Source organism: Ascidiella aspersa, chromosome 3 (genome assembly GCF_963924565.1).
Source record: "Ascidiella aspersa chromosome 3, kaAscAspe10.2, whole genome shotgun sequence".
Lineage (NCBI taxonomy): Eukaryota > Metazoa > Chordata > Ascidiacea > Phlebobranchia > Ascidiidae > Ascidiella > Ascidiella aspersa.
In genome coordinates, this window is record NC_139449.1 from 12951780 (window position 1) to 12976632 (window position 24853).

The 24853-nt window shown below is 37.5% G+C and overlaps 1 protein-coding gene across 1 annotated transcript; it reads right to left on the bottom strand.

Annotated features, from left to right (window-relative positions):
* Positions 1-683: 683 nt before the first annotated feature.
* LOC146160265 (autophagy-related protein 9A-like) lies at positions 684-22474 on the bottom strand. Its single transcript, XM_083386070.1, has 19 exons — positions 22329-22474; positions 22122-22230; positions 21768-21926; positions 21402-21543; positions 21039-21154; positions 20327-20504; positions 16836-17047; positions 16581-16691; positions 16063-16213; positions 15717-15851; positions 14703-14882; positions 12369-12512; positions 10730-10831; positions 6728-6818; positions 5049-5165; positions 2719-2855; positions 1920-2339; positions 1535-1594; positions 684-1471 (listed from the first exon to the last, which is right to left on the bottom strand). Exons 1-19 carry the CDS (start codon positions 22435-22437, stop codon positions 1466-1468), a joined length of 2679 nt encoding a protein of 892 aa, XP_083242196.1. The 5' UTR covers positions 22438-22474; the 3' UTR covers positions 684-1465.
* Between the last annotated feature and the right edge of the window lie 2379 nt (positions 22475-24853).

Sequence of the window (24853 nt, forward strand, 5' to 3'; positions counted from 1 at the left end):
ATGGACCCCAGTTTAACAACCCCTGATTTAATGTGACAAGTAGAGAATATAACTTAGACCGCAACAATTAATAGAGAGCCTTGTTGTTTTTTCATAACCCTGCATATCTCCTTAATGCCTTTGCGTACCACTAGTATGCGTGTGTCAGGTTGCAAACCTCTGGTTTATTCTGACGCGGAAATTTTTATATAACACCTATGACCAGTGATTTTTTGGGAACTTAGTACACTTGACAGTTTACGTTGGAGGTTGCTTGTTTTTTTTTTGTACAGTATATTGATTTTGGTTTGCTAACTATAGGCAGGTAGGCTTCATTATAAAAGAACAATTTAGAGTATAAGTATTCGTTTTAGCATTACAACGGTTGCCGACCCGTTTTTCAAGGCATTTAAAACAAATTTCACCGAATGGATTTGATAATCATAAACAGATAAAGCTAGATAATGTTGCATAATAATGTAGTTCATGAGAAGGATACGTTTTGTTGGTTAGTACTCAAATACACGTGGTGAGCATTACATTTATTGGACATGCAACATATTGGGCAATAAATGTATTCCAAGAAAATAAAACGAGTAAAATATTGCTTGATATTGGTGTGTCGAGGTGTTTACAGAAAAGTACTGTACCTATTATTATTGTTATTGAGTTAACCAGGTCACAAAATAACGAAAAAAACGAAATCAACATAAAACAGTGGAACGACAGTCTTAACAATAGGAACACATGAACCCATTCGATCTAATATATTAATGTTGTTTTAAAGTGTCTTCCTAAAACTATAGTTTACCTTAATTTATGAGTAACACTTAAACGTAAGATATATAGGAAATGCCATCTGAAAAAAACTCCCACATTTAATTAAATTTGCAAAACACATCAAGCCAATCTACAACGAAGATTACTCCATTTGAAAAGAAACGTAAGGTGAACATTTGTATCTATAGAACGTAGGTTTTATGATAAAAAAAATGCTGGAAAACAAACAAACAATTTACTATTTTATATTGTAGCATAAAAAATAAGATATTTAAGCAAGAAAATGTTATTGTTTTAATATCAAAAATCCAAATTTAATATAACATTACATAACGTACAAAGTAAGTTACCACAAAAGAAAACACTTTTTGATCGTTAAGTATTTTTTAAGTTTTTTAGTGCGTTTTTTAGGTACATAAAATACATAAACAGTTACCAAAGCAAGACCGTTAAAATATCGGCAGCAAAGACAACATGTTGCAAGGCTGATAAAGTAATGACTAATGATTATACAGTTAAGCGATTAAATAAAAGATATTTTTTGTAAAAAGTAATTGTTTTTTTAGGCAAGGATTACTTAATAAATATACTATAACAAGCGAGCAGAACACAAGGTTGAGGTGGCCTAATAATATGCCAATAACGAAACAAATAAAAAGGTCAAGTTAAAAAACTTCGGAAACTTCTTTAAAGCTGTTGAGGAACGTCATACCTAATAAACAAAAATATTTTTCATTAATATTAACTTACTGTTGGGGCAATGAGGCAAACCAACCTTAGGGGGGCGATAGAGTTTGTCGACATCTTGATGGTTTCCACTGTCTGAATCCTGATCCTATACGCAGAAAACACAATTTAATGCCCGGAATAAACATCAGAGTGAAACAGTGGTTCTCAACCGGGGTGCCATTTCTTATGCTCGAGGGTGCCGGAAGATATTTGAAAATATTTAAGAATCTGTTTTTTTCTCAACTCTCCTAACTTTTTGTGTAAGATTAGAGAGGAATAAATCCCATTATAACTTCCTACGTTGTGTAGAGTTGATGCGTGCTGTTCCAGTTCCGATATTATTATTATTATGGGGTGCCGCAATGTAAATAAAAACTGTACTAAAACACTACACTAAAATACACCTAAACGCGTGTCAGCGAATTCCCTACCACGTGTGCGTGCTCAATCAAGTGGAACTGGGGTGGCGATGCATCACTGTCGGAGGACAACCGCCGATCGTCCACAAACTGCTGGTGATTGTGCAACTGCTGGTGCGCTGGCGGTGTTGTCGTGGTGACATCAGTGTCAAGGAACGGTAGCGAGGCTTGGTCAGCACTGGCTCCAGTAGTTTCGCCGAGTCGTATCGAACCGAAACCGGCCCGGTCCTCCTGCGACAAATGGGAGCCGCCGAAAATGTCAGCGTTGGTGAGCGACGAAGTGGCGCGGTAGGTTTGCTGCTGAGACGATCCGCTGGCAATCACGGGCCGCCGCTCGGTGACGCTGGAGAGCTGTAGTTGGTCGTCGTGATCGTCAGGGATTGTTTCCCACATCATTCGCGAGTGACGCTCGTTCATGCGCTGATGGTGCAGCTGAAGCGGTTTTCAAAATTATATTACTTATGGCCCGAATAGGTATTTTTTTACATGTCTGATCTTTCAGGGCCCCCGTAGTGCCTAATTATAAAAATTGATCCCCGCCAAAATTCATAAAGAAGTGTAGGTAGCATTGTGTAAATGTTTCGTAAAAAAAATTTGAAATTTTTTCTTGAGTCTTTCTGCATTACAACGTTCAATGAAAATACTCAAATGCCTATTTGTAAAAGTGTATTTGGCAAATAAGTTTAAAAAAATCGGTGTGCGTATACCTCGTGCATGTAAAAGAGCGCCTATGCTTTATATTAATACTCAAAAGTCTATGAGTAAAACTTTATTAGACAGACAAGTTTGAAAAAAATCGGTGTGCGTATACCTCGTGCATGTAAAGAGCGCTTATACTCATTTCGACAGGCGCCGAGTTGCGAAGCCTCTCAGCGACAGGGACATTATTGCTGGCAAAGCGGTGAAGGAGGTTGGCTTGATGAGCTCCAGTCTCTAAAGAGCTTGGACCTTTGAAAACAAAGTTTAAATGTTAATGTTTTTCTGCGTTTAAATGCGGTAAATTTTCGCTCATGCTTAAAGTATAAAGCTGTGATGTGGTGGTGACACAGTAATCTGGGGATTTTGCGACCTTTGTCATCAGTACATTACAAACATTACCAAGCCGAGGTCGCTAAATCAACAAGGACGCGAGCGAAGTTTATAACGGTAAAAGGAGGTATAAAAATTTACAACATCCAAAGTTCAACACGACAAATGACTTCATTACGACAACAAGTGTCTGAGGTCGTCATGGACAACTCGAGTGTTGACCTTTACATGCTGACGGGGAGTTCGCTTGCTTTGTACGGCAGTTGTTCCCAAGTAGATAAATCGCATAAACAAAGTGGTAGAACATTTTCGAAGCTACAGCAAGTCGTGCATGCGCTACATGTGTTCCTTGTAAGTCAGTAATGGACGGTCGTCGTCAAAGTGGGTCAATTGCATTGTTTACAATTTTGTGACAGTGTACAGCAATTTTTTCTCAATTTTTTTGATGCGCGCACACTTAAAGTAATTCGGCACACTTTCTACAAAACAACAGTAGCAAAACTTTACAAGCGCCCAAGGCGATAGATAAATACCATAACTTTATCCGTTTTCCAAACGGAAGTGTGCATTTAAATCTAACATTCTTGCTTGCCGCGGCACACGGTTTAAGAATCAATAGTGTATACCAGTGTTTCTCAACCTATGGGCCGCCGTTCGATTTGGTATATGTGATTGCTGATTGGACACAATTTTCGTCAAATTTGTTTACACGCATTTCGTCGATTTTTTCATCCTCTTAACTGTAGAATAGATATATGGAGAAGGTTTCACAAACATCATACAATTTCGTTATGTATAGTTGGGATAAACAGTCACACCGTTTTTGAACTTGGATGAATGGAATGTAAAATGTTGTGGTAGAAATGAATAAACTTGAACATTTAAAAATTACTGAACAAGCCGCCTGCATTAGTTCACGTAGTTAAATATATTGCCATCGGTTCTGAGCAAGATTTCCAACATATTGAAAAAAATCAGAAGCAATAGGAAGACATGGCTCATAACAATGAACGTCGATCTTATTTATGGTAATGTCTTATGATTGTTCGCTCACAAAAAGTTCAGCGAAGTCGCCAAAGCTTCGTTGTTAGACTTGCGCTTCGTATTAGGGTCGCTGCGAACAAAGGTTGATAAAACACTGGTGTACACTAGTGTATAGTCACAATTAAAAAGGACAAGAGTATAGCAACATAAATATTCAAAAAATTAAAGTAAAAAATGCCTTATCCGAAATGTGTGCCCGAGCGCCACTGACTAAAACGTTTGCGTCACCGCAACAGTGCGGCCGTTGCATTGCGCGACTGACAATGGCTGCGATTGGGTAAGGCAGTAATTTGTGTAAATTGGCGGAGCGTTTGCTCACAGTTGGTGGCAAGCCGCTGGTTAGTTTCCGGCAACCTGGTAGTTCATCTTATCAACCTGACAACCACAAGCGCAGGTGAGTGACAATTAGGCGTTAATTATGTAACAACTTATAGCACTCGCGTGTGGTACAGTGTAGTTTAAATGAATGGGTGACTGAGTGAGGTTTTGCCGGCAATTGACAGCCAAGTCGGGACAAGGTCGGGGTCAATATACTAACCCGAACCGCCTGATTACGGACTATACGTTTCCAATTACACAGAACAACACAAACTGTCAGGAAAAGAAACTGCGAACGTCACGCAAACTACTTATCTCGTAATTGTCTTTCGGCGACACGAAAGGTTCATTTTGGTGTAAACGTAATTGAAATTAGTTGCTAGTCGCTATTCAACTAAAGCTAATAAGAGTAAACGTCTTAATTAATAGCACTAAGTGTTTCACGCAACAACGAGATTTAAGGCAGTTGGAAAAGCGTATGTTTGAAATATAATCGGTGTGTTTTAAAATGGTATTTAAACAACGTTTTACATTTACTATATATTTTAAAACCAATATGATCCCAGCAAAAAAGAAATTTAGGGCAAAGCACGTAAAATGCTGTTAAATTTCCGAGCACTTTATTTCATGTTTGTGCGATTTAGAGGAAGTTACCACGTCAACTAATAAATTAGCAATAGTTAGAATAAAGGTTAATTGTTTAAAAAATATTTCTTAATATAACAAATCTTTTTTATACATAAAACAAACCCGATAAGACGCTGGACACCATGTGGTCACTAGTGCCCTCTACCGGTCCTTCATTCGATTTTGTACCGCGAAAAACAGCCACCCGTTGGCGCTCTCGAGCAGCAGTAGACATTGAACCTGGTTGAGTTCAAAATAAGATTTTTTTTAAATAGTTAACAGCTAACCAATGCAAGTTTACCAATACGGTAAAACAAAGTAGGCGTTATAGTAGGTGAAAAACTGAATAAAACACCACAGTGTAACATTTAGCAATACACAAGAATTGATCAATGTGAAAATTGATTATAAAGGTTATCATTGATAAACAGAAAGCAATTTTTTAAAGTAGCATTGATATATACCAATTTCAACAACCAATGCGCCGACTGCCAAGTTTAAAACAACCAAATAGCGCGGTTTATTGTCCTGAACACACACATGTTCAACTTTGGACCATCAAGTCACGAACAGAAACATTCTTTGGCAGATTAACGCCTGTGATCTAAACAGTTCTACTTAAAGCAGACGTCTTTAAGAGTTTAAAGCGCTAAGTGTTGGGCCAGATCACTGCACGCCAGCACTCTGATAGACGAAGCAAGGCGCCGACAACGCAAGAGTTTCGTGGAAATAGGCGGGCGGGAATTCTCGCAAAAGAACAGAGAAAGAAAGAAGTAGATCCATATAAACGGGTACTAACCATTACGATCATCGAAAAAACACCGGGTCACTTGTAGTTCGCGGTCAGATGTGCTCTTTCACGTGTCAAATACGTCACAGCGTACGACATAGGCGAGTCAAACATTTACAAAGATAAAGTATCCTTTTGTTAAAACGATGTTGTTACAACCACAAATGCGCGAACCTTAAAGCACATATTTTGGTGATTACTAACGCATATCGTTGACGTAACACCTGCGAATATATGGACGTAATAACATCACGATCACGATTTTGTCACGACCGCTTGTCCGTGACCTTTATATAGCGAAATGGACAAACGAATAACACCCCCTGAGCTATATCAGAAACGATAAAGTGGCGCTGGCGGCCATTTACAGGCAGAAAAAATGCAAGCAAATTAACCGTCGACAAGCCGCGATTAGAATCACAGCAGAACAAAACGAAGTCGTTTGGCGAACCCAATTGAACGTGCAAAAACTGGGTAATCGCGACAAATGAGCTCGCCCATTTTAAAAACAAACTGTCGTTTCCATGTGGCGGCTTTATGTGGAAGGCGGGTGCGCGAGGTAAGGCTGGGCCGACGGGTGTGCCTTATTGAGAGAGGTGCCACGACCCGGACCACTACCCACGCGCGACGTCGACTCAAATGGATAATCACCAGATCAGATGAGGTTTAAGTCTGGGAAACATAACAACAACAAGATGTGCCGGCCACTGCCGCTCGCCGCCGCCCCAGCTACTTGATTGCAAAGCAGAGCGTAGTGCCTCAAAGTAATTGATGAGACGCGACTCGCCCATCAAGTGCGCCACTTGCACTGAAGAACAAAGCGCACAAAGTTTGCGAAATTCTAGGCAAAGACGCCCGGATTTTGCCACGACATAAGTCGCTTGCACGCGACAACACTTAATGAGCATCAAGGCGCCTCTTTGATTTGTGAGACGGACGCAAGTCGAAGATTTAAATGGAAAGCACTCGCGAAACAAATCGTACATTGAACGCGAAGCACGTTACCGCATACCGGCGTGTTTGTTGCGCGATTGGCTACTTCCAGCCATTTCTCCGTATCCGCTCATTAGTAGACTTTGGTTGGTTCGGTTCATCATACTTGGCTGAAAATAAGCACAAACAAGAACTATAAAAAAAATGTAAAGGTGGCGATGTAAAATATATATTTAAACCAAAAACAAAACAAAACATATACATTTAAACCGGCCAACGAACATAATAGGCACATTCACGGTCTGTCGAATTGAATAAAACGCGGTTACCAACGGTTTTACATAACATTAAATATTCTAAACCAAACAGATGAGCCGGATGGATAGACACGTATTAAAGATACAACAAAACATTTTTTTCTGAATTCAGTATTACCTATAGTGGAGTAGGGCTAACACAAATGCCCGCTAAATTTAAAGGTTTTAATTTCTTACAGCCAGTGGCAAAAATTTTAGCATATATATATTTTTAGCATATAAAAATGCTTTAGCATATACCTAAATTTTAGCATATAAAATTATGAATTGCTATAGTTAAATTTGAATGTGTTCAGTATACTAAAACGCAGTATTAATTCGTACATCATATTTAAAGATTTTTTTAAGTGAAAGTATTAGTTAAATTAATAAATGCACTGTAGGCCTAAGTATGAACTAATGCAGGACAACAAGTAAACTCCACCACACTACTAAAAAAAGCTGTACAAAATATTTTATCTTGAAGGAATGTTAGTTAAAAATTGTCAACGATACAAATAAAACGAAAATTAACAATCTTTAGACCAGAGGTTCCCAAACTGGGGTCCGCGGACCAAATGGGGTCCGTACAGCAGTTTCAGAGGGTCCGCAAGGAGAATTAGTGTTTTAAGTCTTTAAACATTAGTCTATGTTTTAAACATTCATCTTTGTTGTCCTTAGTTATGCTTTATTATTCGATCATAGCGTGTTTTATGATGTCTATTGTGACATCATAAAGCATCTATTATGCTGTACTACCTACCATCAGCGAATCGTTCGCATTAGTTAGAACAGGGTGGTCCAAACCTAGTTGCAATTTCAGCCAAATTGATCTGGTTAATTAAACCTTTTTGCCCAAATTATAACGCCTTTGTAATTTAGCCATTGGGGAGTATGCAACATCTCTTTTACGCGAACACTCTACGCTTGTAAAATGCAGTCTTCTAATTAAAATTGTTGTTAAATACGCAAATTTTTCGCGCTTCGCGCACACCAGTTTTCCCAGTCTCATAATATTCGATTTTATTTGCGCACAAGTTCGACGACAGAAGCAAGTTTCTGGAGCGTATCTGTCTTTCGATATTACTTTGTGACGTTATCTTTAAACATTTCATGCCTCGGTACGCATTTAGCCTACTTTATGTGGCCCGCAAAGAATATGCAAGAAATATTGTGCCCGCGATGCAGTCAACCGTGGACCACCCTGAGTTCGAAGGTTGTTACATGAGAAAGAATCGTGACTGCACTAGTGTATTACAAGAAATATGGGTCAACTGACCCTTGAAATTTTATAGAGCCGCGAAATATCAAAATAATTGCAACGGGTCCGCCAGGTAAAATTTTTAGAAAAGTAAAGCAACTTTCTAACACTTTTTGTAGTTTGCATGAATAAACGTTGGATGTCTGTAGCTAAATAAATATATCAACGTGGCCCGCAATTCACCTCTGCTACAAAGATTAAACGCAATACATTAAAGCATTAAACGCAGAACATGTTGGTTTGGCTGAATAACAAATTACGACTAATGACACTTTTTACGAAACCGTGATACGCAATGAACCAATATTTTAGCCTTCCACTGGTGCAAACTTTTACAAAAAGTTTTTTTTTATGGGGATGGGGGTAAATATAAAATATTACTGTGAATTCCATTCTTTTTAAACGAAACGAAAATTGGAAAAACGCCAGCTGCGAAACGACAGTCAGTTTTGCACAGAATGAAACTTTCTCAAAACTACAGTTTAAAGTCAAAACACTTGGCGTGTCTGCAGCACGGGTGTAGCTATGGTTTATACACAAAACTTCGCGGAGATTAAAATGAGCGATTCCCAGCTACAAAAACCGCTTGAAAGCCTCAATCGTGACTTTGCAACATTTATCTGCACTCATTGTTTTAGATGTCCTCTACAAACAGTTTATGTAATAGGAAAAATAACATAAATAGAAAATAAAAAACAACTACCCACAGTATATAATTGTGTCACTGTGTGTATGATTATTAAAAAAAGCATTATAATTGTTGGAACTTCAATGGTTAGGAGTTTGTCATATTTCTTAACACATTACAATAAATTGCTTTATTAGCTTTTGATATCGAATTTGAGATCAAATAAAACGATACATATTTGAGGGCCTTTTGTGCTAAATTGTTTTCAGAGAATAGGTCGACGTATATGACTTTTATCAGTCACATTATCAACAACAATCAAGTACATAACGTCATACAGTTTGTACCAAAATAATTTAAAACAAACAAAATTTACATAATATTGCACAACAATTGAAGGTACTTAATCAAGGGTAGAAGTTAGACCCCTATTGTATGTTACCATTTGTATAAGGTAAAGCAATAGTAAAGAAATCCTAACATACCACTTTGTTTTAAATTAGCGTCGCTTTAACTGGAAGTTACCTTTTTTAAAAAGTGTGTGAGTCACATTTAACTCCTTGTACGAAAATAGAAAAAGCAGTAATTTTATCTAACGTAGCTCCTATATTGATTACTAGCGCTTATCGAAGACCATTAGTGCAGCTTTGACCTGCGCGAACAGCAATGTGCCGAGTTTCATGATGTTAAAGCTGTGAGTGCGTATTGCGAATTCTGTACATAGCCTCCAGTTATTCTTTTCGATCCAGATAATTAAACAGATTAAAATTGTTTGTCGTTGATTAACTTTTGATAATTTAATCCTTTGTCTGGAGCTTTCTCAATGGTGCAATTTTGCCGAATAATCAGGTAAAATGAGTCACGCGAAGAGGCGGAAAAGGCGGTGTTTCCAAAACCGTTTAAACAAACGGGTCTGTGACCTCGCTAAGTTGCTGACAGGCATTAACTTTCGTCGTGTCTAGGGTATATTGTTATTTATCCCTTATCAATACAACATTTCAGACAAAAAGTACGCCGGTCCGCTGATACAAAAAACACATCTGACAAAATTGCTTAATTTAAATATGACCTAATGTTGTCGGGTTGTAAAACCAGATTAGTTTTAAGTTAAGAAACTTTAGTTATCACCCTAGAATCGGACATGTTCTGATATTATTTCTTTGCATCGGTTGGAAATTGTGTAATTTAGATGTGATAGTAACCAACAAGTTTGATCCGAATATTAACGTTTTGATTAGTCTTATCGATGAGCTTTTATCATTTTAGTTTACCGATACGTAGCCAATACACGCGCTTCAGTTTAAAGTATTGTTGTAAAACACCAAAAACAATTTTAATTCTCGGAACCTTGAAATGCTACGGCTTCTGTGTGACGTTTGTGTGACGTAACAACCATCGCACTACAAACCTATCGTGGGCACTTAGAAATTTTTTGTATATGTCACACTTACGTGCGAGAATGTGCAATTTTAAGTCTACCAAGCAGAAATAACCAAATTGTTCTAATGATATACAATTAGAAATGCGCCGCTTTGATCCTACACAAAATAATTTTCAATAACCTCGGGGTATTCTTGAGAAAACATTTGCGTAGGTTTTGTTCTTGAGAAACATTAGCGTAGGCTTTAAAAGGTCAACAGCAGGAGAACAATACCACAGAATCGTTTTACATAACGTATCACATTTGCGATAAGACTGAGCGTGCTATCGATAGATAAAATAAATTTATGCATTGCCACAGTTAATTAAAAGGGTAATATTTTATACTTTTAATAATTAAAAAAACTGCTGAAAAAATGACTTATATCTTGCTTACATTCCAACGATTGAACAGCAAATGCGCGACTTACAGAGCCGATTGCAGGTAAAACACGATTTGAGAAATATATATATTACCAGCATGTCGACGGATCCTAAGGAGTTAAGGGAGGCCAGAAGTGGGTTTTGGTGGGTTGCGTTTACGTCATTCAAAGCTGCAGCATCTTTTTGCGCTTGAACCTTGGCAACAAAAAAAAACAATGTTATAGGAATGTGCAACATAGTTAACTTGAGTACTAAAACCGATGAAGTTTCAACATACGTAAACTTATTTAAACACAATCGCAACACTATTCAGGAGTTGCGGGTGGATCCTTGTATTGCACAATTTAAAAAAAAAGTGACAAATCAAAAATGAAAACAGACGTAAGTGAAATTCTGTTATGTTACGGTCGACAGGTAAACGTCGTAGTTGGGATGATCTTCTAGAGCGCAGTGCACGAGACACTGCTTTATTGCAGCGCGAACGACATTGGTTTATCCTTCTAAAAATGCAAAGCGACGCACGGTAAGTATCGAATGACCAAACAAACTTTCGCGACGATGCTCCAGCGTCAGACGTTGTCATTTTATCGAGTTGCGTTTAAAAACAAACACAGTTTAGTCGACGAGGTGCACGATGCAGCAGATGAGCTTTGCCGTCTTGCCGCAAGTCGCTTGCTAGCTGCACGGGCCGCTTGTGCTACCGTGTTTACTGACCTATTGGGGCAAATTACCAGGAAACGAGAAAGTTGTGCAGTGCCGGCTGACACAAGAGGATCGACGGTTGGATTAGGTCGAACCAGGTATTACGATTTAACTGGGATTAATTCGCTGGAATTAGAGCGCGGAGAAGCTAATCAAGAACAACGATTTTTAAGAAAAACGCAGTTTATTACACAGTTGGCGGCGTCTTGCGAAAACGACTTCACTGACGATATAAACAGCCTAGCATGTTTATTGTTTAATTATGTAATGTGTATTTTACCAAACACACTGTTTTTTAAATAAAGTTGTTTTGGATCTTTTTAAACATTTGTGTTATTAAGATCTCGCTTGCAAAAATTACTGTTTGGTCTTTTACAAAAACACAATAACGCACATTATTTACTGGATAGAGCACTTCAGATTGACATTTTGCGTTAAGCGATGACTAAACCCATGTATTGCAAACATGACGTAATCGGATAGACGAATCACGTGTAATAAACCAAAACAAAAATTAATCCTCGCATGGGTAAAACCTATTTTTGTATATTGATAGGCAGATTTTAGTGATATACAATTTTCCACACTGCCACTACCCGCAGGTTTGGCGATGCTACGCGCAGGTTTGGCGATTTTCGTTGCGATAAAAGTGGTTGAGCGTTTTTTTTCCTAAAACAATATTTTTTTTCGTTTACTAAAGTTTTACCTTCAGAAAACTGTGTTGATCACAAACAATAAAACTCAAAGTTTAAAAACCAGAGTAAAATCAGGATCAGACATTTAAAAAAAAAGGAATATATATTTCGCCTATACTGGCATCGTCAGTTCCTTATTCAAATAAAATCTATTTGCCAATGGTTTTGGATTCAATAAAGATACGCTCTTCTATATATATGTGTTATTTATAAGGTATGCTTCTATTTTCATTGCAATTAAAACAAACCTAAAATATATACTTTGACACCAATGTGCAATTTTTTCCTGTATACGTAAGTCCTAAATACACAAATCAGAGTCTGAAATAAAATACCTTTAAGTCATTTAGGAAGTGGCCTTGGTCGTCAGTTGTAGTCCATTTGGGGTTGGTGATTGCGAAATGCATGAGAGAAAGTTCCAATTTTCCATCGTCAGCTTGTTGGGAGAACGAAGGCTCCTTTCGACTCGCTTCGTGCCACTTTAAATGGTAAAAAAGGTAGTTTAATCGGCGTTTATGTTTACACGAAGCCAAGCTTAAACCCCTTGTGTGTATATAAAAGAAAAAGGATTAAAGCAAAATACTAGTTTACATCCCGTTTGTAAAAATGATCAGCGTTTTCAAGAATATATATAGTTTTCTTAAAAGCTTTGTCACCCATTTTCAAAAATAATGAAACGACGCTCTATATAACACATAGCTTAATAAATAAGGTGGGTTGAACGGTTCCGACTTTTGTTGCATTGACGGAGTGTTGCGGTGTATTACACCTCTGCAACCAAACCTACATTTTCGAATAAATATAAACGTTTATGGCGATAAGGTGCTGCGCATTCAGCAAACCTGCTGTGCCCCAAGTGCAATTGAGCGGGGATTTTCCGCATACCAAAGCCCGCAAAATCAAGGCCTGTATTTTTCAAGTATACGGCAACGCCCAGCGCGGAAGTTTTCTCCGTTCGCCCTTTCACTAGACAACAGGTCCCTATCAAAAAGATAATGTGCTTCGCAATTTTACAAATCCGCAGCAGACGCGTCTGATGAGCAGTGCGATGCAATCTATTGATCCATTTTGCAGCGGAATTACGCAGGAAGCGATCACCTGCCCGCGCCAACGTTCTTTTTCGCTCGAGGCTGGAAATCCCCTCAGTGTTTACGTATCATACCGAAGCGCGATGCTGTCTGACGTCAGCTAAACCTCGATAATTGTGTTTGTGCAAGTTTTTCTAAATACTACTTCATCGCACAGTATCGTATAGTTGTCTGCCTTTCGTGAGCGCAAACGATCGCATCGCTTTCTGGACGACACACCATTCATTGAAGGACAACCGAGATAGGTGTAACGTGGTGAAAACATGTTTTTTCGCGACTATCGACTACTTTCAAAGAGGTAGCATTACTCTCGTAATGAAGCATTCGAATTTGGAACATTAGCACTATGTCTTAATTTTTTTAATCAAAGCTTTAGGCAGTGGTAAATACAACTAATAGGCCCAATAGTCGAATATTTAACTGACAGCAGCAATACGCCTAAAAAACATGATTGCTTTAATATAGCGTTGCTGGGACAAGTCCGCCAAGGTTTGATTTTTAGCATTGACGATGTTTAGGCAAGAAAGTACATTGGGTATTAATGTAACTGAAAAATGGATTCGATTTTTAATGTATTTAAAGGTCGAACGAAAAGTACAACACCAGTCGTGGCCAACCGATGAGGAATTATTACCAGGAAGGATTTTATTTTACCTTTCAGGCGAAACCCGCTACTTTCGTTACTTTGCGTTTAGTGTTACGTAATTTCTGTCGTAAGTTAACTATTTAGAACAACCAACAGTTTCCTAGTTTTTCTTTTCTTTAAGTAATATGTTACAATTTTTGATAGACCAGTGCTTCGAGTCTTGCGAAAAAAAGATAACCTAGAATAGTAGAAATACAGAATATCATTGAAAACGGTGCTTACGTTAATACAATAGCCAAAAAAACATATTTGAATCATTTTCTCATCGCAACGTATGTTTTTTCTAGAATCATTGCGAAAACAACATTACTCGATCAGCGATGTGTCGTGCAGGATCGTGACCTTTTAAAACTTGGGTTAACTATCAGATGCTATCAGCGCAACTGTATTTATACCAGTCTAATATGCTGCACGAGTTATCCAAGGATTACTATGGAGTTGCATTAGGTTTTATAGCCATGTTAGGTCGTGCAAAACATATACAAAGATATAAGATACCAATCACCCATAATATTTCCCGTATTTCTATCAGCAGCTGTCACCGATTGTAATGGCTGTTAGTTTACCATAGGTTAAACACAGCCCACAGCGAGATGCTGTGTTTTACAAAGCACAAACCACCTGTCTATGGGAAAGCTGGTAAAAAAACTTATTTTGCATTAAAGCAAGCCAGGAATACAAATATCTATCCCACGTTCGAAATCACACGCGGAGCGTTACTCTGTCGACTAACTTACAGGATTTGTGGTAAACGTCGAGACCTAACCATAGCACCGTTGTCAACTATGATACTATTCGCCCTGAAGTGTTTTATGTTCAGCAATAATTGGGGCGTGCACGTGAAAGATTCCAAAAGGGTTAGAATACAAATATGCACTTTTTTCAATCAAAAGTAACGTTCCAGCAGCGTATCGACAAACTAATGAAATACAGACCTTGGGGTCTCCGTGCTTGTTCACGTCAAGCTGAGCGAACGAGCAAACGTCGCCGACGCCAGCGATATCGACCGTGAAGTTGCGGAAAAAGTCGACGATCTCTAATGATCTACTTCTCATCCAGAACATAAGAAGGAAAGGAGTGACGATGGGTGAAAGAAGCTCCTCCAACACGTAGCTCTGAACAACACACTCAACTCATAAAACCGCGAGGTGCATTGGCAAGCCAAATCTTATACACTGGATGGCTTGCAAATTAGGAATTTATCACAAACCGGTTACGCTGGAGTAGTGGTTTAAAATAAAAAATGGGAACTAAATTTCGCGAAAAGTTGGCCACGCTTGGGCGAACAACCGGTTACATTCCACTGCCGGTTGGCAACAGACACTCGGTGGGCTGTTTATGTTTACTTCGGGCCTGAGCGAAAATCGAGATCACCGCGATAGTCACGGGTTATTGCAAGACGAGTTGGTTCGCTAATATACATAGACTTGAATCGACAGCGTGGTTATAGTTAAATCTTTAAATGGTGCTAATATTTGTCAACAGTCTGATAATTTCGGTATAAATTCAGCGCTTTCGGTAGATTCGATGCAAATCAAAACAAAAGAAGGCCAACAGGTGAAGGGCTGCAAGGTGAGAAAGGCCGGTGTGCGTCCCAATTAAAGTGCACCGCATCTCCGAAGCCCCACAGTTCCAGCCACATCCAATAATGGGGACAAGCGGAACTGACCTTCCTAAATGACTCGTGGAAAAAAACTCGTAACGCGATACCTTAACGTAGTTAGAATTGTATTACGATTTACAGCTGTGCGTTTAGCCAGCGAACGCTAACTGCTAACAGTTGACGCAAAGTAGGGCGGTTTAGTGCGCACTTCTATTCCCCCATTTCGTCGATTGGCCAAATGTTTGTTTTTTAATGCAAAAACAAAACACAGCCGTTTCAACAACGCACAGAAAAATGTTAATCGACACTGCAAAGAAACACGCGAAAGACTAAAATCGCGCCTTACCCCTTTGAACTGGAAGATCTGCGCGAACTGATCCCGCACGTTGTAGGTATGCGCCTGGCCACGCCACGAGTCGGGTGAGTAGTGGACTTGTGCAATCACTTGACGCATGAGATGTTCCGGGCAAGATGCAGCGTGCTAAAGTGAAGCACAGCTGATTTAGGTTGTGACATATCACTCGGGTCAGTTGTCACGCACATCTGCTTGCAATGTCGGTTAAGATTTTGCTGCCTATGCAGAGCAGCGTTTAAAATTATTCCTGGGTAAGTGGCATCACCTTTTACGCGGTGAGTTTTTAAACAACACAACAAAGGAAATGGGTGGAACTTTGTCCTAAACGTTGACTCACCTCATCGGGAATAAATGATTTACAGATGGTGACGACAATCGAGAAGAGGGTTATTGCAGTGAGCACGTGCTCGACTTTCAGGACGTCCTCGTCCCACACTGTCAAGGTTAAAAGAACGGCGAGGAGGGAGCCGACAAAAAACGCGACGTTTCTATTTGGCAAAAGATTTAGATCAAGCGGCAGAGCCAAACAATCAACACAAAGAAAACGTAACACGAATATATCTAAACTGCGCTGTGTTTAAGCAAAATAATATTTAAACCAACACATTATTTGTAAAATGTTAACAAACATTCTTTTGACACGGAAATAGTAGCGACTAGCGACGTTTGGCTTATAAACGTTGACAATTACCTCCTAAATTAAAACGCAGTAAGCAATGTATGGACAATTTTTGAAACAGGAACAGCTAATGGGTTTCTGAGAAAAACGGTCCAAGTTTAGGAGAAAATGTCGCGTATCTACTACTATATGAAAGTTAAGTATATAAGCTTTATTTAGCGAGCGATCGGACGTACTTAGCGAGGACGGTCAATATGGGCGAGGTGAAAGTGTCCATGTAGCTTGAGGCAGGCTTGTAACCCCGGTTTAACCGCGCCTGAAACTCGTGCGGCAGCTCGTTGAAATGCCTGCGGGTACAACAAGGTCAATTTTATACCAGTGACTACACTTAAAAGGAATTTAGAGTGCCCAGAAGGCGAACTGGTTCTTTATAATTAGTGACAACGAAGCGGAAAGGAATTAGAAAAGAGTTTTCGCCAGATTCCACAAACCTGAGGTAGAGTCTCGCAAACAGGGACCAACGACGAGCCCCGAAACTCCCAGGTTCTCGCTTTAACACTTCCGCGTAGCTAAGGAACGAGTAGAGAATTTGCCAGAGAAAAATCACTGGCGATAGCACAAGGTTCAGCAAACCGAGACACAAGAGGTCTCCCGAGAGGCGTTGAGCAAGTTCTTCTCTTCGGGATTTTTGCTTGAATTCGTCCTGTGCAACATATGTCGTGAAACGATTAAAGATCAACTGTCGTTAGAGCATTAGTATTATTTTACTCCAATAACAAATTTGACACCTTTTCTCCTTGCGACACCCTTTTTAGTTTTATAAAACTTACGCGAGCCCCGATTGTAAGGTTCGAACTTAATGTCTAAACATAACATAGCTCAGTTGGTAGAGCGACGGTCCCGGTATGAGCGGAGGTCATGAGTACGAACCCCACTGCAGGCTAGTTGTTTTTCTAGCTTTTTGCACTAGCATACCCGCCAGTGCTATTTTAATTCGCTCCGGGCGAGTGCTGCTTGACACCCTGCTTGATCTCCCGACACCTTAATCCACGAAATGGTTGTGCTTACCAGATGTATACTGTACTCAATTTGTTGATCTACGATTCCACGACAAAGTTTGTTAAACCCCAAAGAGGACATTTTTTTTATTGAATGGTGTTTAAATTAATGTCAATTCTGTACTAGTAAAAATTGGCAAAAATCTCATGATTTAAACCCAACGGAGGCACAACTTTATAAAATCACGTATTACGCCTTCATTTGTGTATGTTGTTACTACTACAGGTAATCAACTGTTGCAGGAAACGACTTTTTGCTACTATTCCAGAAAAATTAAATTGTGCGCCAATCACGCAACGATGGTAATTCTCGGGTTAGGAAACTTGTAAAATAAATAACTATTCATTAGAGTAGACTGAGAAGTAATGCTTACTGACAACTTGTAGTTGTGTGAAAAGGTTGGTATGAGTAAAAAATTGTAGCAAAATATAGTTTTCGGTGACCAGACAGTAAGACCTATAAACACGGTTACCATTCCGTGCTTATTTCTAGGTTTTGTGTTTATTGTTAGAAAATACTAATGTGCTTATTTCCGAGTTTTGCCTTTTTTGTCTTATTTTATTTCTAAGAATGTTCTTCCACAACCGTAATATAAAAACTATGTATTCTATACTTAGTAACCCGTGAATTGAATGTTCTCTAGAAAAATTAAATAGTGCCCTACAACGTGGTTTGCAGTCGAGTAATAGTATAGTTTAAAGTTATACGGAAACGAATGTAGATTTGAGACCGAGGGGAAAAATAGCGGTTAGTTCGGGGTTAAATAAAAGTTTTTTTAGATCTTATTATGGCTGTTAAGGTCCTATTCGACGGGTTAACGTTGATTCCAATTTAGAACTTTCCACTATTAGGTATTAGTCGTATTAGGTCTTATTGCGAACTTTGATTTATTCTGCCAATCAAGTCATTCTAATTTCGGCCAAATAAGCGTAATTCAGACGTGATCAACACAATCGTTCACAGGAGTAAATTTCGTATGTAAGCAAAATAGTACCTGAATTGCTAGATTTGCTATTTTCTGTCACTGATCAGAAATTATAAGGTCAACGTTTATCTTGCAAGGGTCAAGGTGATTTCCATTATCACATATCATCGCTACATTTATCGACAAAGGACAGCATCAGCAAATGTCCTAAGCCAGTGTGGTGTAACTGCAGACCTGGCCCGCGATATAAAACGGCCTATTTAATTCGAATTTTTCTAACTTATAGATAAACGGTAAAAGTCATCCCCCGTTCGAACTATTTTTTATCCATATTTTATATATGACACCAGGCTTGCAACAGGGGGTCTTCAACATTTTTAAGCGAATCTATAATGTTTTTGCAATATTGCCGTTGTATTGTGTGTCGTCACATCTTTTGAAACAAGATAACGTATTGTTTAAATCAATATGTCGAGCATGAGCAATTTGTTGTGTGCCCAATGCGAAAAACCTGACCGACAACAAACTTTCCTATTTTCAAGTTGTCTCAGTGATATTTAACTGAAAATGCCGAATTCCTTTTCGTAGGGGGCGAAAGGCATAGGAAAATTACCAAAGTGGGCGCGGCTGAAAAAAGGTTAAGAACCACTGCCATGGGCTATGTATAACTTGCCAGCAATAAGCCTAGAATCGCTATTTAAAAACATTGGCCCGCAAGATAAAAAAAAATACTGTTTTTGGCCCGCGATGAAAATAAGTTGGACCACGCTGTCCTAAGCAGTTAAGAGAAACGGGGGCGATTTATGAAATAGCGGGGCGAAGGCGCCAACAATTTATATATTACCTTCCTTTATCTTGTGATTTGCGGTTTTGCAGACTTTTGAAAAGTTCGGAAGCCAGTTAAAGTCCTGTAAATTGTACCCCTTACAATAGCTAATTAGAGAACAGAGGGCTTTTAATACCACTCGGAAAATAAAACCTCTCTTTGGTGCTTTGTACTCTCCTTGGTGCTTTGTACTTGTTTAATTTATTTTTCGAAACAGCTCCCAAGACTAATTATATAACTACAAAATGCAAATAATATATTTACAATGATATTTTATGGGTTTTGTGCGTATAGTTAATTTCCCTTTCCAGTTTGGTGTAAAGTTTAAAAGCCATTTATACAGGTTTGTACTCATGGTAGTTGTAACACACCTCTGAAAACGGGACACACCTGGCAAGGTCTGCAGCACATCGGTTGCGGAGCACTGCTCTAGTATGGGGGTGTGTTACTTGCGTTTTTAAGAGTACTTTTTAATAAACAGTCGAATCAACGTGACAAATGTATATTTTATCAAGGCAAGGCAGGTTTTGACTTTGAGCAGCAATCCAGCTGTATTTTTTTTTAACTTTCCATAAAGGTTTAAAACCTAGTTATCCTCTAAAAAATAAAATATCAAAAAGATTTTTTAAACTGAATCAACTGCCAGGACATACAACAATTGTTATTTATACCAAAGTATAAAGGGAGAATAACCATACACTCGAAACCATTTTGTGATTGTATAATTAGTCTTGGTAGCTTTAGCTGTTTCGAAAAATAAATTAAGCAAAAAAGTACTTAGTACAAATGTTGGGTTTCATTTTTCGAATGCTTTTGAAAGCCCTCTGTTCTCTAATCAGTTTTTGGGTGATTTAATTTTGTGTTAAGGGCTAGAATTTTCCGAACTTTAAGCAGTTTTAGAATATATTTAAAGCTACAAAACCGCAAAACGAGTAGATAAAGGAATTGGCGCATTTTATCATAGACAGCTCTCTTGGCTGCCAAGGATATTTGCTAATGTTGCCTAGTGTCGATCGGTTCTAGGTTTGCCGCAAGTGGAAAAACATTCCGGAGCAGTGCTTTAGAGAGTGACACACTATGATATGTAACCGCCGATCAAACAAATACAATAAGTAATCACACTTCTGTCAAAAAATTGGTCAACATTTCCTAAGCAAGAAGTCTCTACATACCCTCATATGATAACTATTAGCAAATATTGCCCTTGGGCTCCAAAAAAATATCAATTCCAAGTTGTATTTTAGTCCTTGGGTGAAGAATACAGTTTCACCAATGAAAGGTAGATTGAAGCGTGGAGGAAGTAGACCTTTGTTGACCAACGATACCATGTAGTTTTTAAAGCGCAAAATTCTGTAAAAAATATTACTTTTAATTAAACAGTATAACCAGTTGCTTAAATATGAAATTAGAGCAATATAGTGCAAGACATGGTTACACTATGCACGGATCTGTAATGTAGCTTAATAATAAATTTCAAAGCCAAAAAGGTCGAGTAGATCGACAGCATCTTGATTAAGACGTTTCGATACGAACTTGTATCATCTTCAGTTAGTGTGAAGTGAAGCACTAACTGAAGATGATACAAGTTCGTATCGAAACGTCTTAATCAAGATGCTGTCAATCTACTCGACCTTTTTGGCTTTGAAATTTATTATTAGCGCAAGACACTTTTCATAGATATGTCATAAAAGAACACAAACAGTGGGCTTATTTAAGCAAATTCCGACCAAATAAACTGAGCAAAACGGTGCCATACCAAGAAAAGATGTAGTAATAATTGTTTAACACATATTATGGCTTGTACTGACACATGATTACAATTAAATTAACAGAAAATGAAAAGTATAATTAAACAAAATTAAGAAGCAAAAGAGGAAAACTGGCCTGTTGTAAACATCTAATTCAGTAAGTTGCTGCTTGTGAATGCACATTTGTTGTTCTTCTTGCACCAACATTAACCTTTGTTGTACTTCATGCCAAGTTAGGTTATCAATGTCACACTAAAGATTTATGTATATATTTATGTATATATTAATATATATTCATGTCTAGAGTTACCGAAGTAATTGTTTAACATTGTTATAGAAAATATGCATCAGAGTTTATGAAGAATTTTAAAGTAAATAAAAGAGTAAAAATCTTTTGATTAAAAGGCAAACTAATCTAATAATGAATATACTATGTATACCTATATGTGAGATGTTATTCTATATATATATTTTTTTTTTTCAGCTCACATTTGCCAACCTGTTTGATATGTAGAGCCACTTTATAAAACTTAGAAATTTCCAGCAATCGAAAAACGTTGAATAATACTTTAACAGCTCGTAAAGTCCAAAATATAGCAGCAAGAACAATAAAGAACATCAGGATACCATGCTGACTTACTCTAAATAAAAAAAAGTAAATAAAACATTCATTCAAAAATATTTGTGTTTTTATCGTTGGCTAAACTGACTTTGTTCAAATATTGTTTGTTAGTATTATTGTTTCCTGACATCTCTACATTTGTTTATGAAACAAACAAGAAATGGATATGATCATATATGTAAAACAAATAATATTAATAATATACAATTTACTCAAACAGCAATTTCAGCAACTAAAAGTTACCTTGCAGCACAGGACTGTGAAGTATATATTGCATCTGCTAATGTTACTTTTTCAGGAATGCTGGCATTAAATCCTGGTGGAAGCTTATTTGCAAAAAGTATGTCATAATCAACACAGACAAACAGGAAAGATGCAAACATAATGACAAACAGAAATTGTCTGTGAAAATACAATTTTAAATCAGAAAAATTAGGTCTATGTCAATCAATTGTTTTACAGTAGTTGACAGTTATAATGTTATTCAACAGTATTACACACAACTATTGCTGTAAAAATCTCTCACATAAAATACAAAAAAGTAAATATTTTCATAATAATGCTAAATACAATTTTACTTTTTCATTTTGTACTCACAATAACTCGAAGCATTGTTGCATAAAAATACAAGAAAATCCATGGTTTTGATGATATTGGTAAACACGAACAAAAAAGCCATCAAGATCTTCTATATGATGCCATTGCGCTAAAAATTCAAAAATGTGTCAAATACAAATAAACAGATACCAAAAATCAATATCAATTAACTAAAGTTTGAAGCCAACCATTCTGGAATTATGTTACCTTTATTTCTGTCAGGCACATGCATAAGATATGCATCTTCATTAGCAGTTTGATCCTCGTCACTTGGGGAATCAAACTTGTAATAACTTGTTTGGAAATCATTCATCATACACAAAACAACACAGATTTATAGTTATATATCTTTACATCCTGATAATATAAAATGCACAGACATAATATTTCACCTAAAATGTAATGTAAATTAACAGATATTTAAAAGAAATGACAAAAAGGTGTAACAATGTAATCAAAAAAGAATTGGATTTTATAGATAACACACCCAGTTTCTTTTAGATGTGGAAGCCATAGTGGATTGCTCCACAAATTTTTCAAAGCATATTATCTTTCATCTGATGGAATACGCGTCTTTAGTTTAAAAGACGCACTTTTTAAGAAAAACACACTATATACAAATCAAAATGTAAACAGTTTTAACTTTGCTTTGTTATTGAATAATGGTTCATACGTCAAAGATGTTAGTAGGTTGACGTGCATCGTTGCTTTTATGTTTATCATATTTTACCTGTTAAATGTAATTAAATAAGTATTATCATACCATTTTTTTTTACAAAACATGTTCTGTTTTTATATTTCCGCTTACTGACTTTTTTGGGAACAGTTACTATAAAAGGAGCATTTTTTTTATCAAGATAACAATGATAAGAAATGATTTTTTTCCTGACGTTTTACTCAAAATAAAGCTTCAAAGAAACAGCTGATTAGAAGTAAAAATCATTCAACCGAATTTTTAACCACAAAATAACCAACATAAATAGCCGACTGAAAAATTCTAACAAATAGCTGTCTGGCATAAAAAGACATTACGCAAGACAATTAATATTTACACACACCGATGCAATTTAATAAAAAATTGCGGAATCGCTACAATAGAATGTTGTTTTTTTGTAATAAGAAAGTACCACTATTAAACGTTAGCTTTTTTAACGTTTTGTTGAAAAAAAAATGCCTGTTCCAAACAATATTTAGCCTAGTTCACTTTCCGTGTTTGGCGCAATTGGTGATTGGTGGCATTGTATTAACACAACAAATCGTCACGGCTTGTTGAGTAAATATATCAAGTTATTTTTTAGCAGCATCAAGCACATAGCATCAGTTCCATTTCATTGTCATTTTTGACATCTTTCAAATAGGTAACCATGCACGACAAACCGGCTCAATTTGGCACAAACCTGTATACCGCGGCCTAGGGCGTACATTTGAAGTTGTGGGTGACGCTACAGAATATAGATAGACGTGTAAACTTATTTCAAAGGTTAACGAGTAAAAATAACGAGAGTCAGTGTCGCCTTTTAACCGGCTGCCGGAAATTTGCACACATCGCTTATATTCGAACAGTGCTTCACTTCCAACAATGCGTTACCTGTAAAATCGGTGTTTCTCCATCTGTATCCATGCGCCACAGTAGTCCATCTTCACAGTAGTCTGCCAGTAGTCCATCTTCCAGTATAGATAGGCCTACTTGTTTTTTCATGTCGTCTTATTGTTCCTGTGTGTTTAGTTATTATAGTTTTTGATAACCGGCATTTTGGCTTCTTACTTTTAAATCAATTTTTTACATGTATTTTTAACAAAATCATTTGTCCTTTGCTTGAATCATGTTTAGCTATTAGTCAAAAGGGTATGCACGCAGCTCTGCGATGGTTTAACAGTGGATCTTTGTTTATAAAACAATTTTTAAACGCGCAAGGTTGCGATAAATACCTAAAATAATGGGATGTATATTTTCCTACTTTGTCAAGATTTGACAATAGAGAGGTACGGTATGTTGAGACCAGCATCAGTTAAATACGTTTGCATGAAAAAAAGAAAACAACCTGTTTGCGAACGACCTTTTATAGTGTGATTGACATTGCATAGCAGGAAAACTATCCCTGCTTGGCGTTATACAACTCACTTTTAAAGATCTTCCAACAAAACGTTTTATTTGCCCCTTGGCCACGAAGAGTAACAATACATACGGTCATTCAGTTATTCATATGCAACGTGTAGGGCTGTAGGCCTATGTTATAAACATCAATATTTACTACAGAAATCAGTGGCTTATCTCAAACATTTGCGGATGAAGTTTTAAAGTGTTTCTGGCAACATTTACGAAACGAGCAGTGGTCGAACAAAATACTTATTTTTATCGCAAAGGCATTGTCAACGGCGTAAATGGACGGGAAAATTTACTTATAAATTTCTTTGTTTTGTGGTCAGCTAATTGCGACTGTCTACAAAAAACTAAAAAATTATTGACTGAAAATAAGAGATTTGAATTCGCCAAAATCGCTAAGATAGGTTTTTCTGCTTAATTGACGTATATCGCCGCTTGATGCTTCCTACCTGTTCCTTTAGTTATGTCGACACCTGCACTAAAAATTCACGGTTAGGCCTATAGCTGGTATGGATCGGAGCGTGGCGTAAAATATTTCAATTTCATTTTATTGAAGTAAATAACATGAAATAACAGGAAAGGGCGACCCCTGCATTGATTCGCTTGTGTTTGCCCGGAGGTGATATGG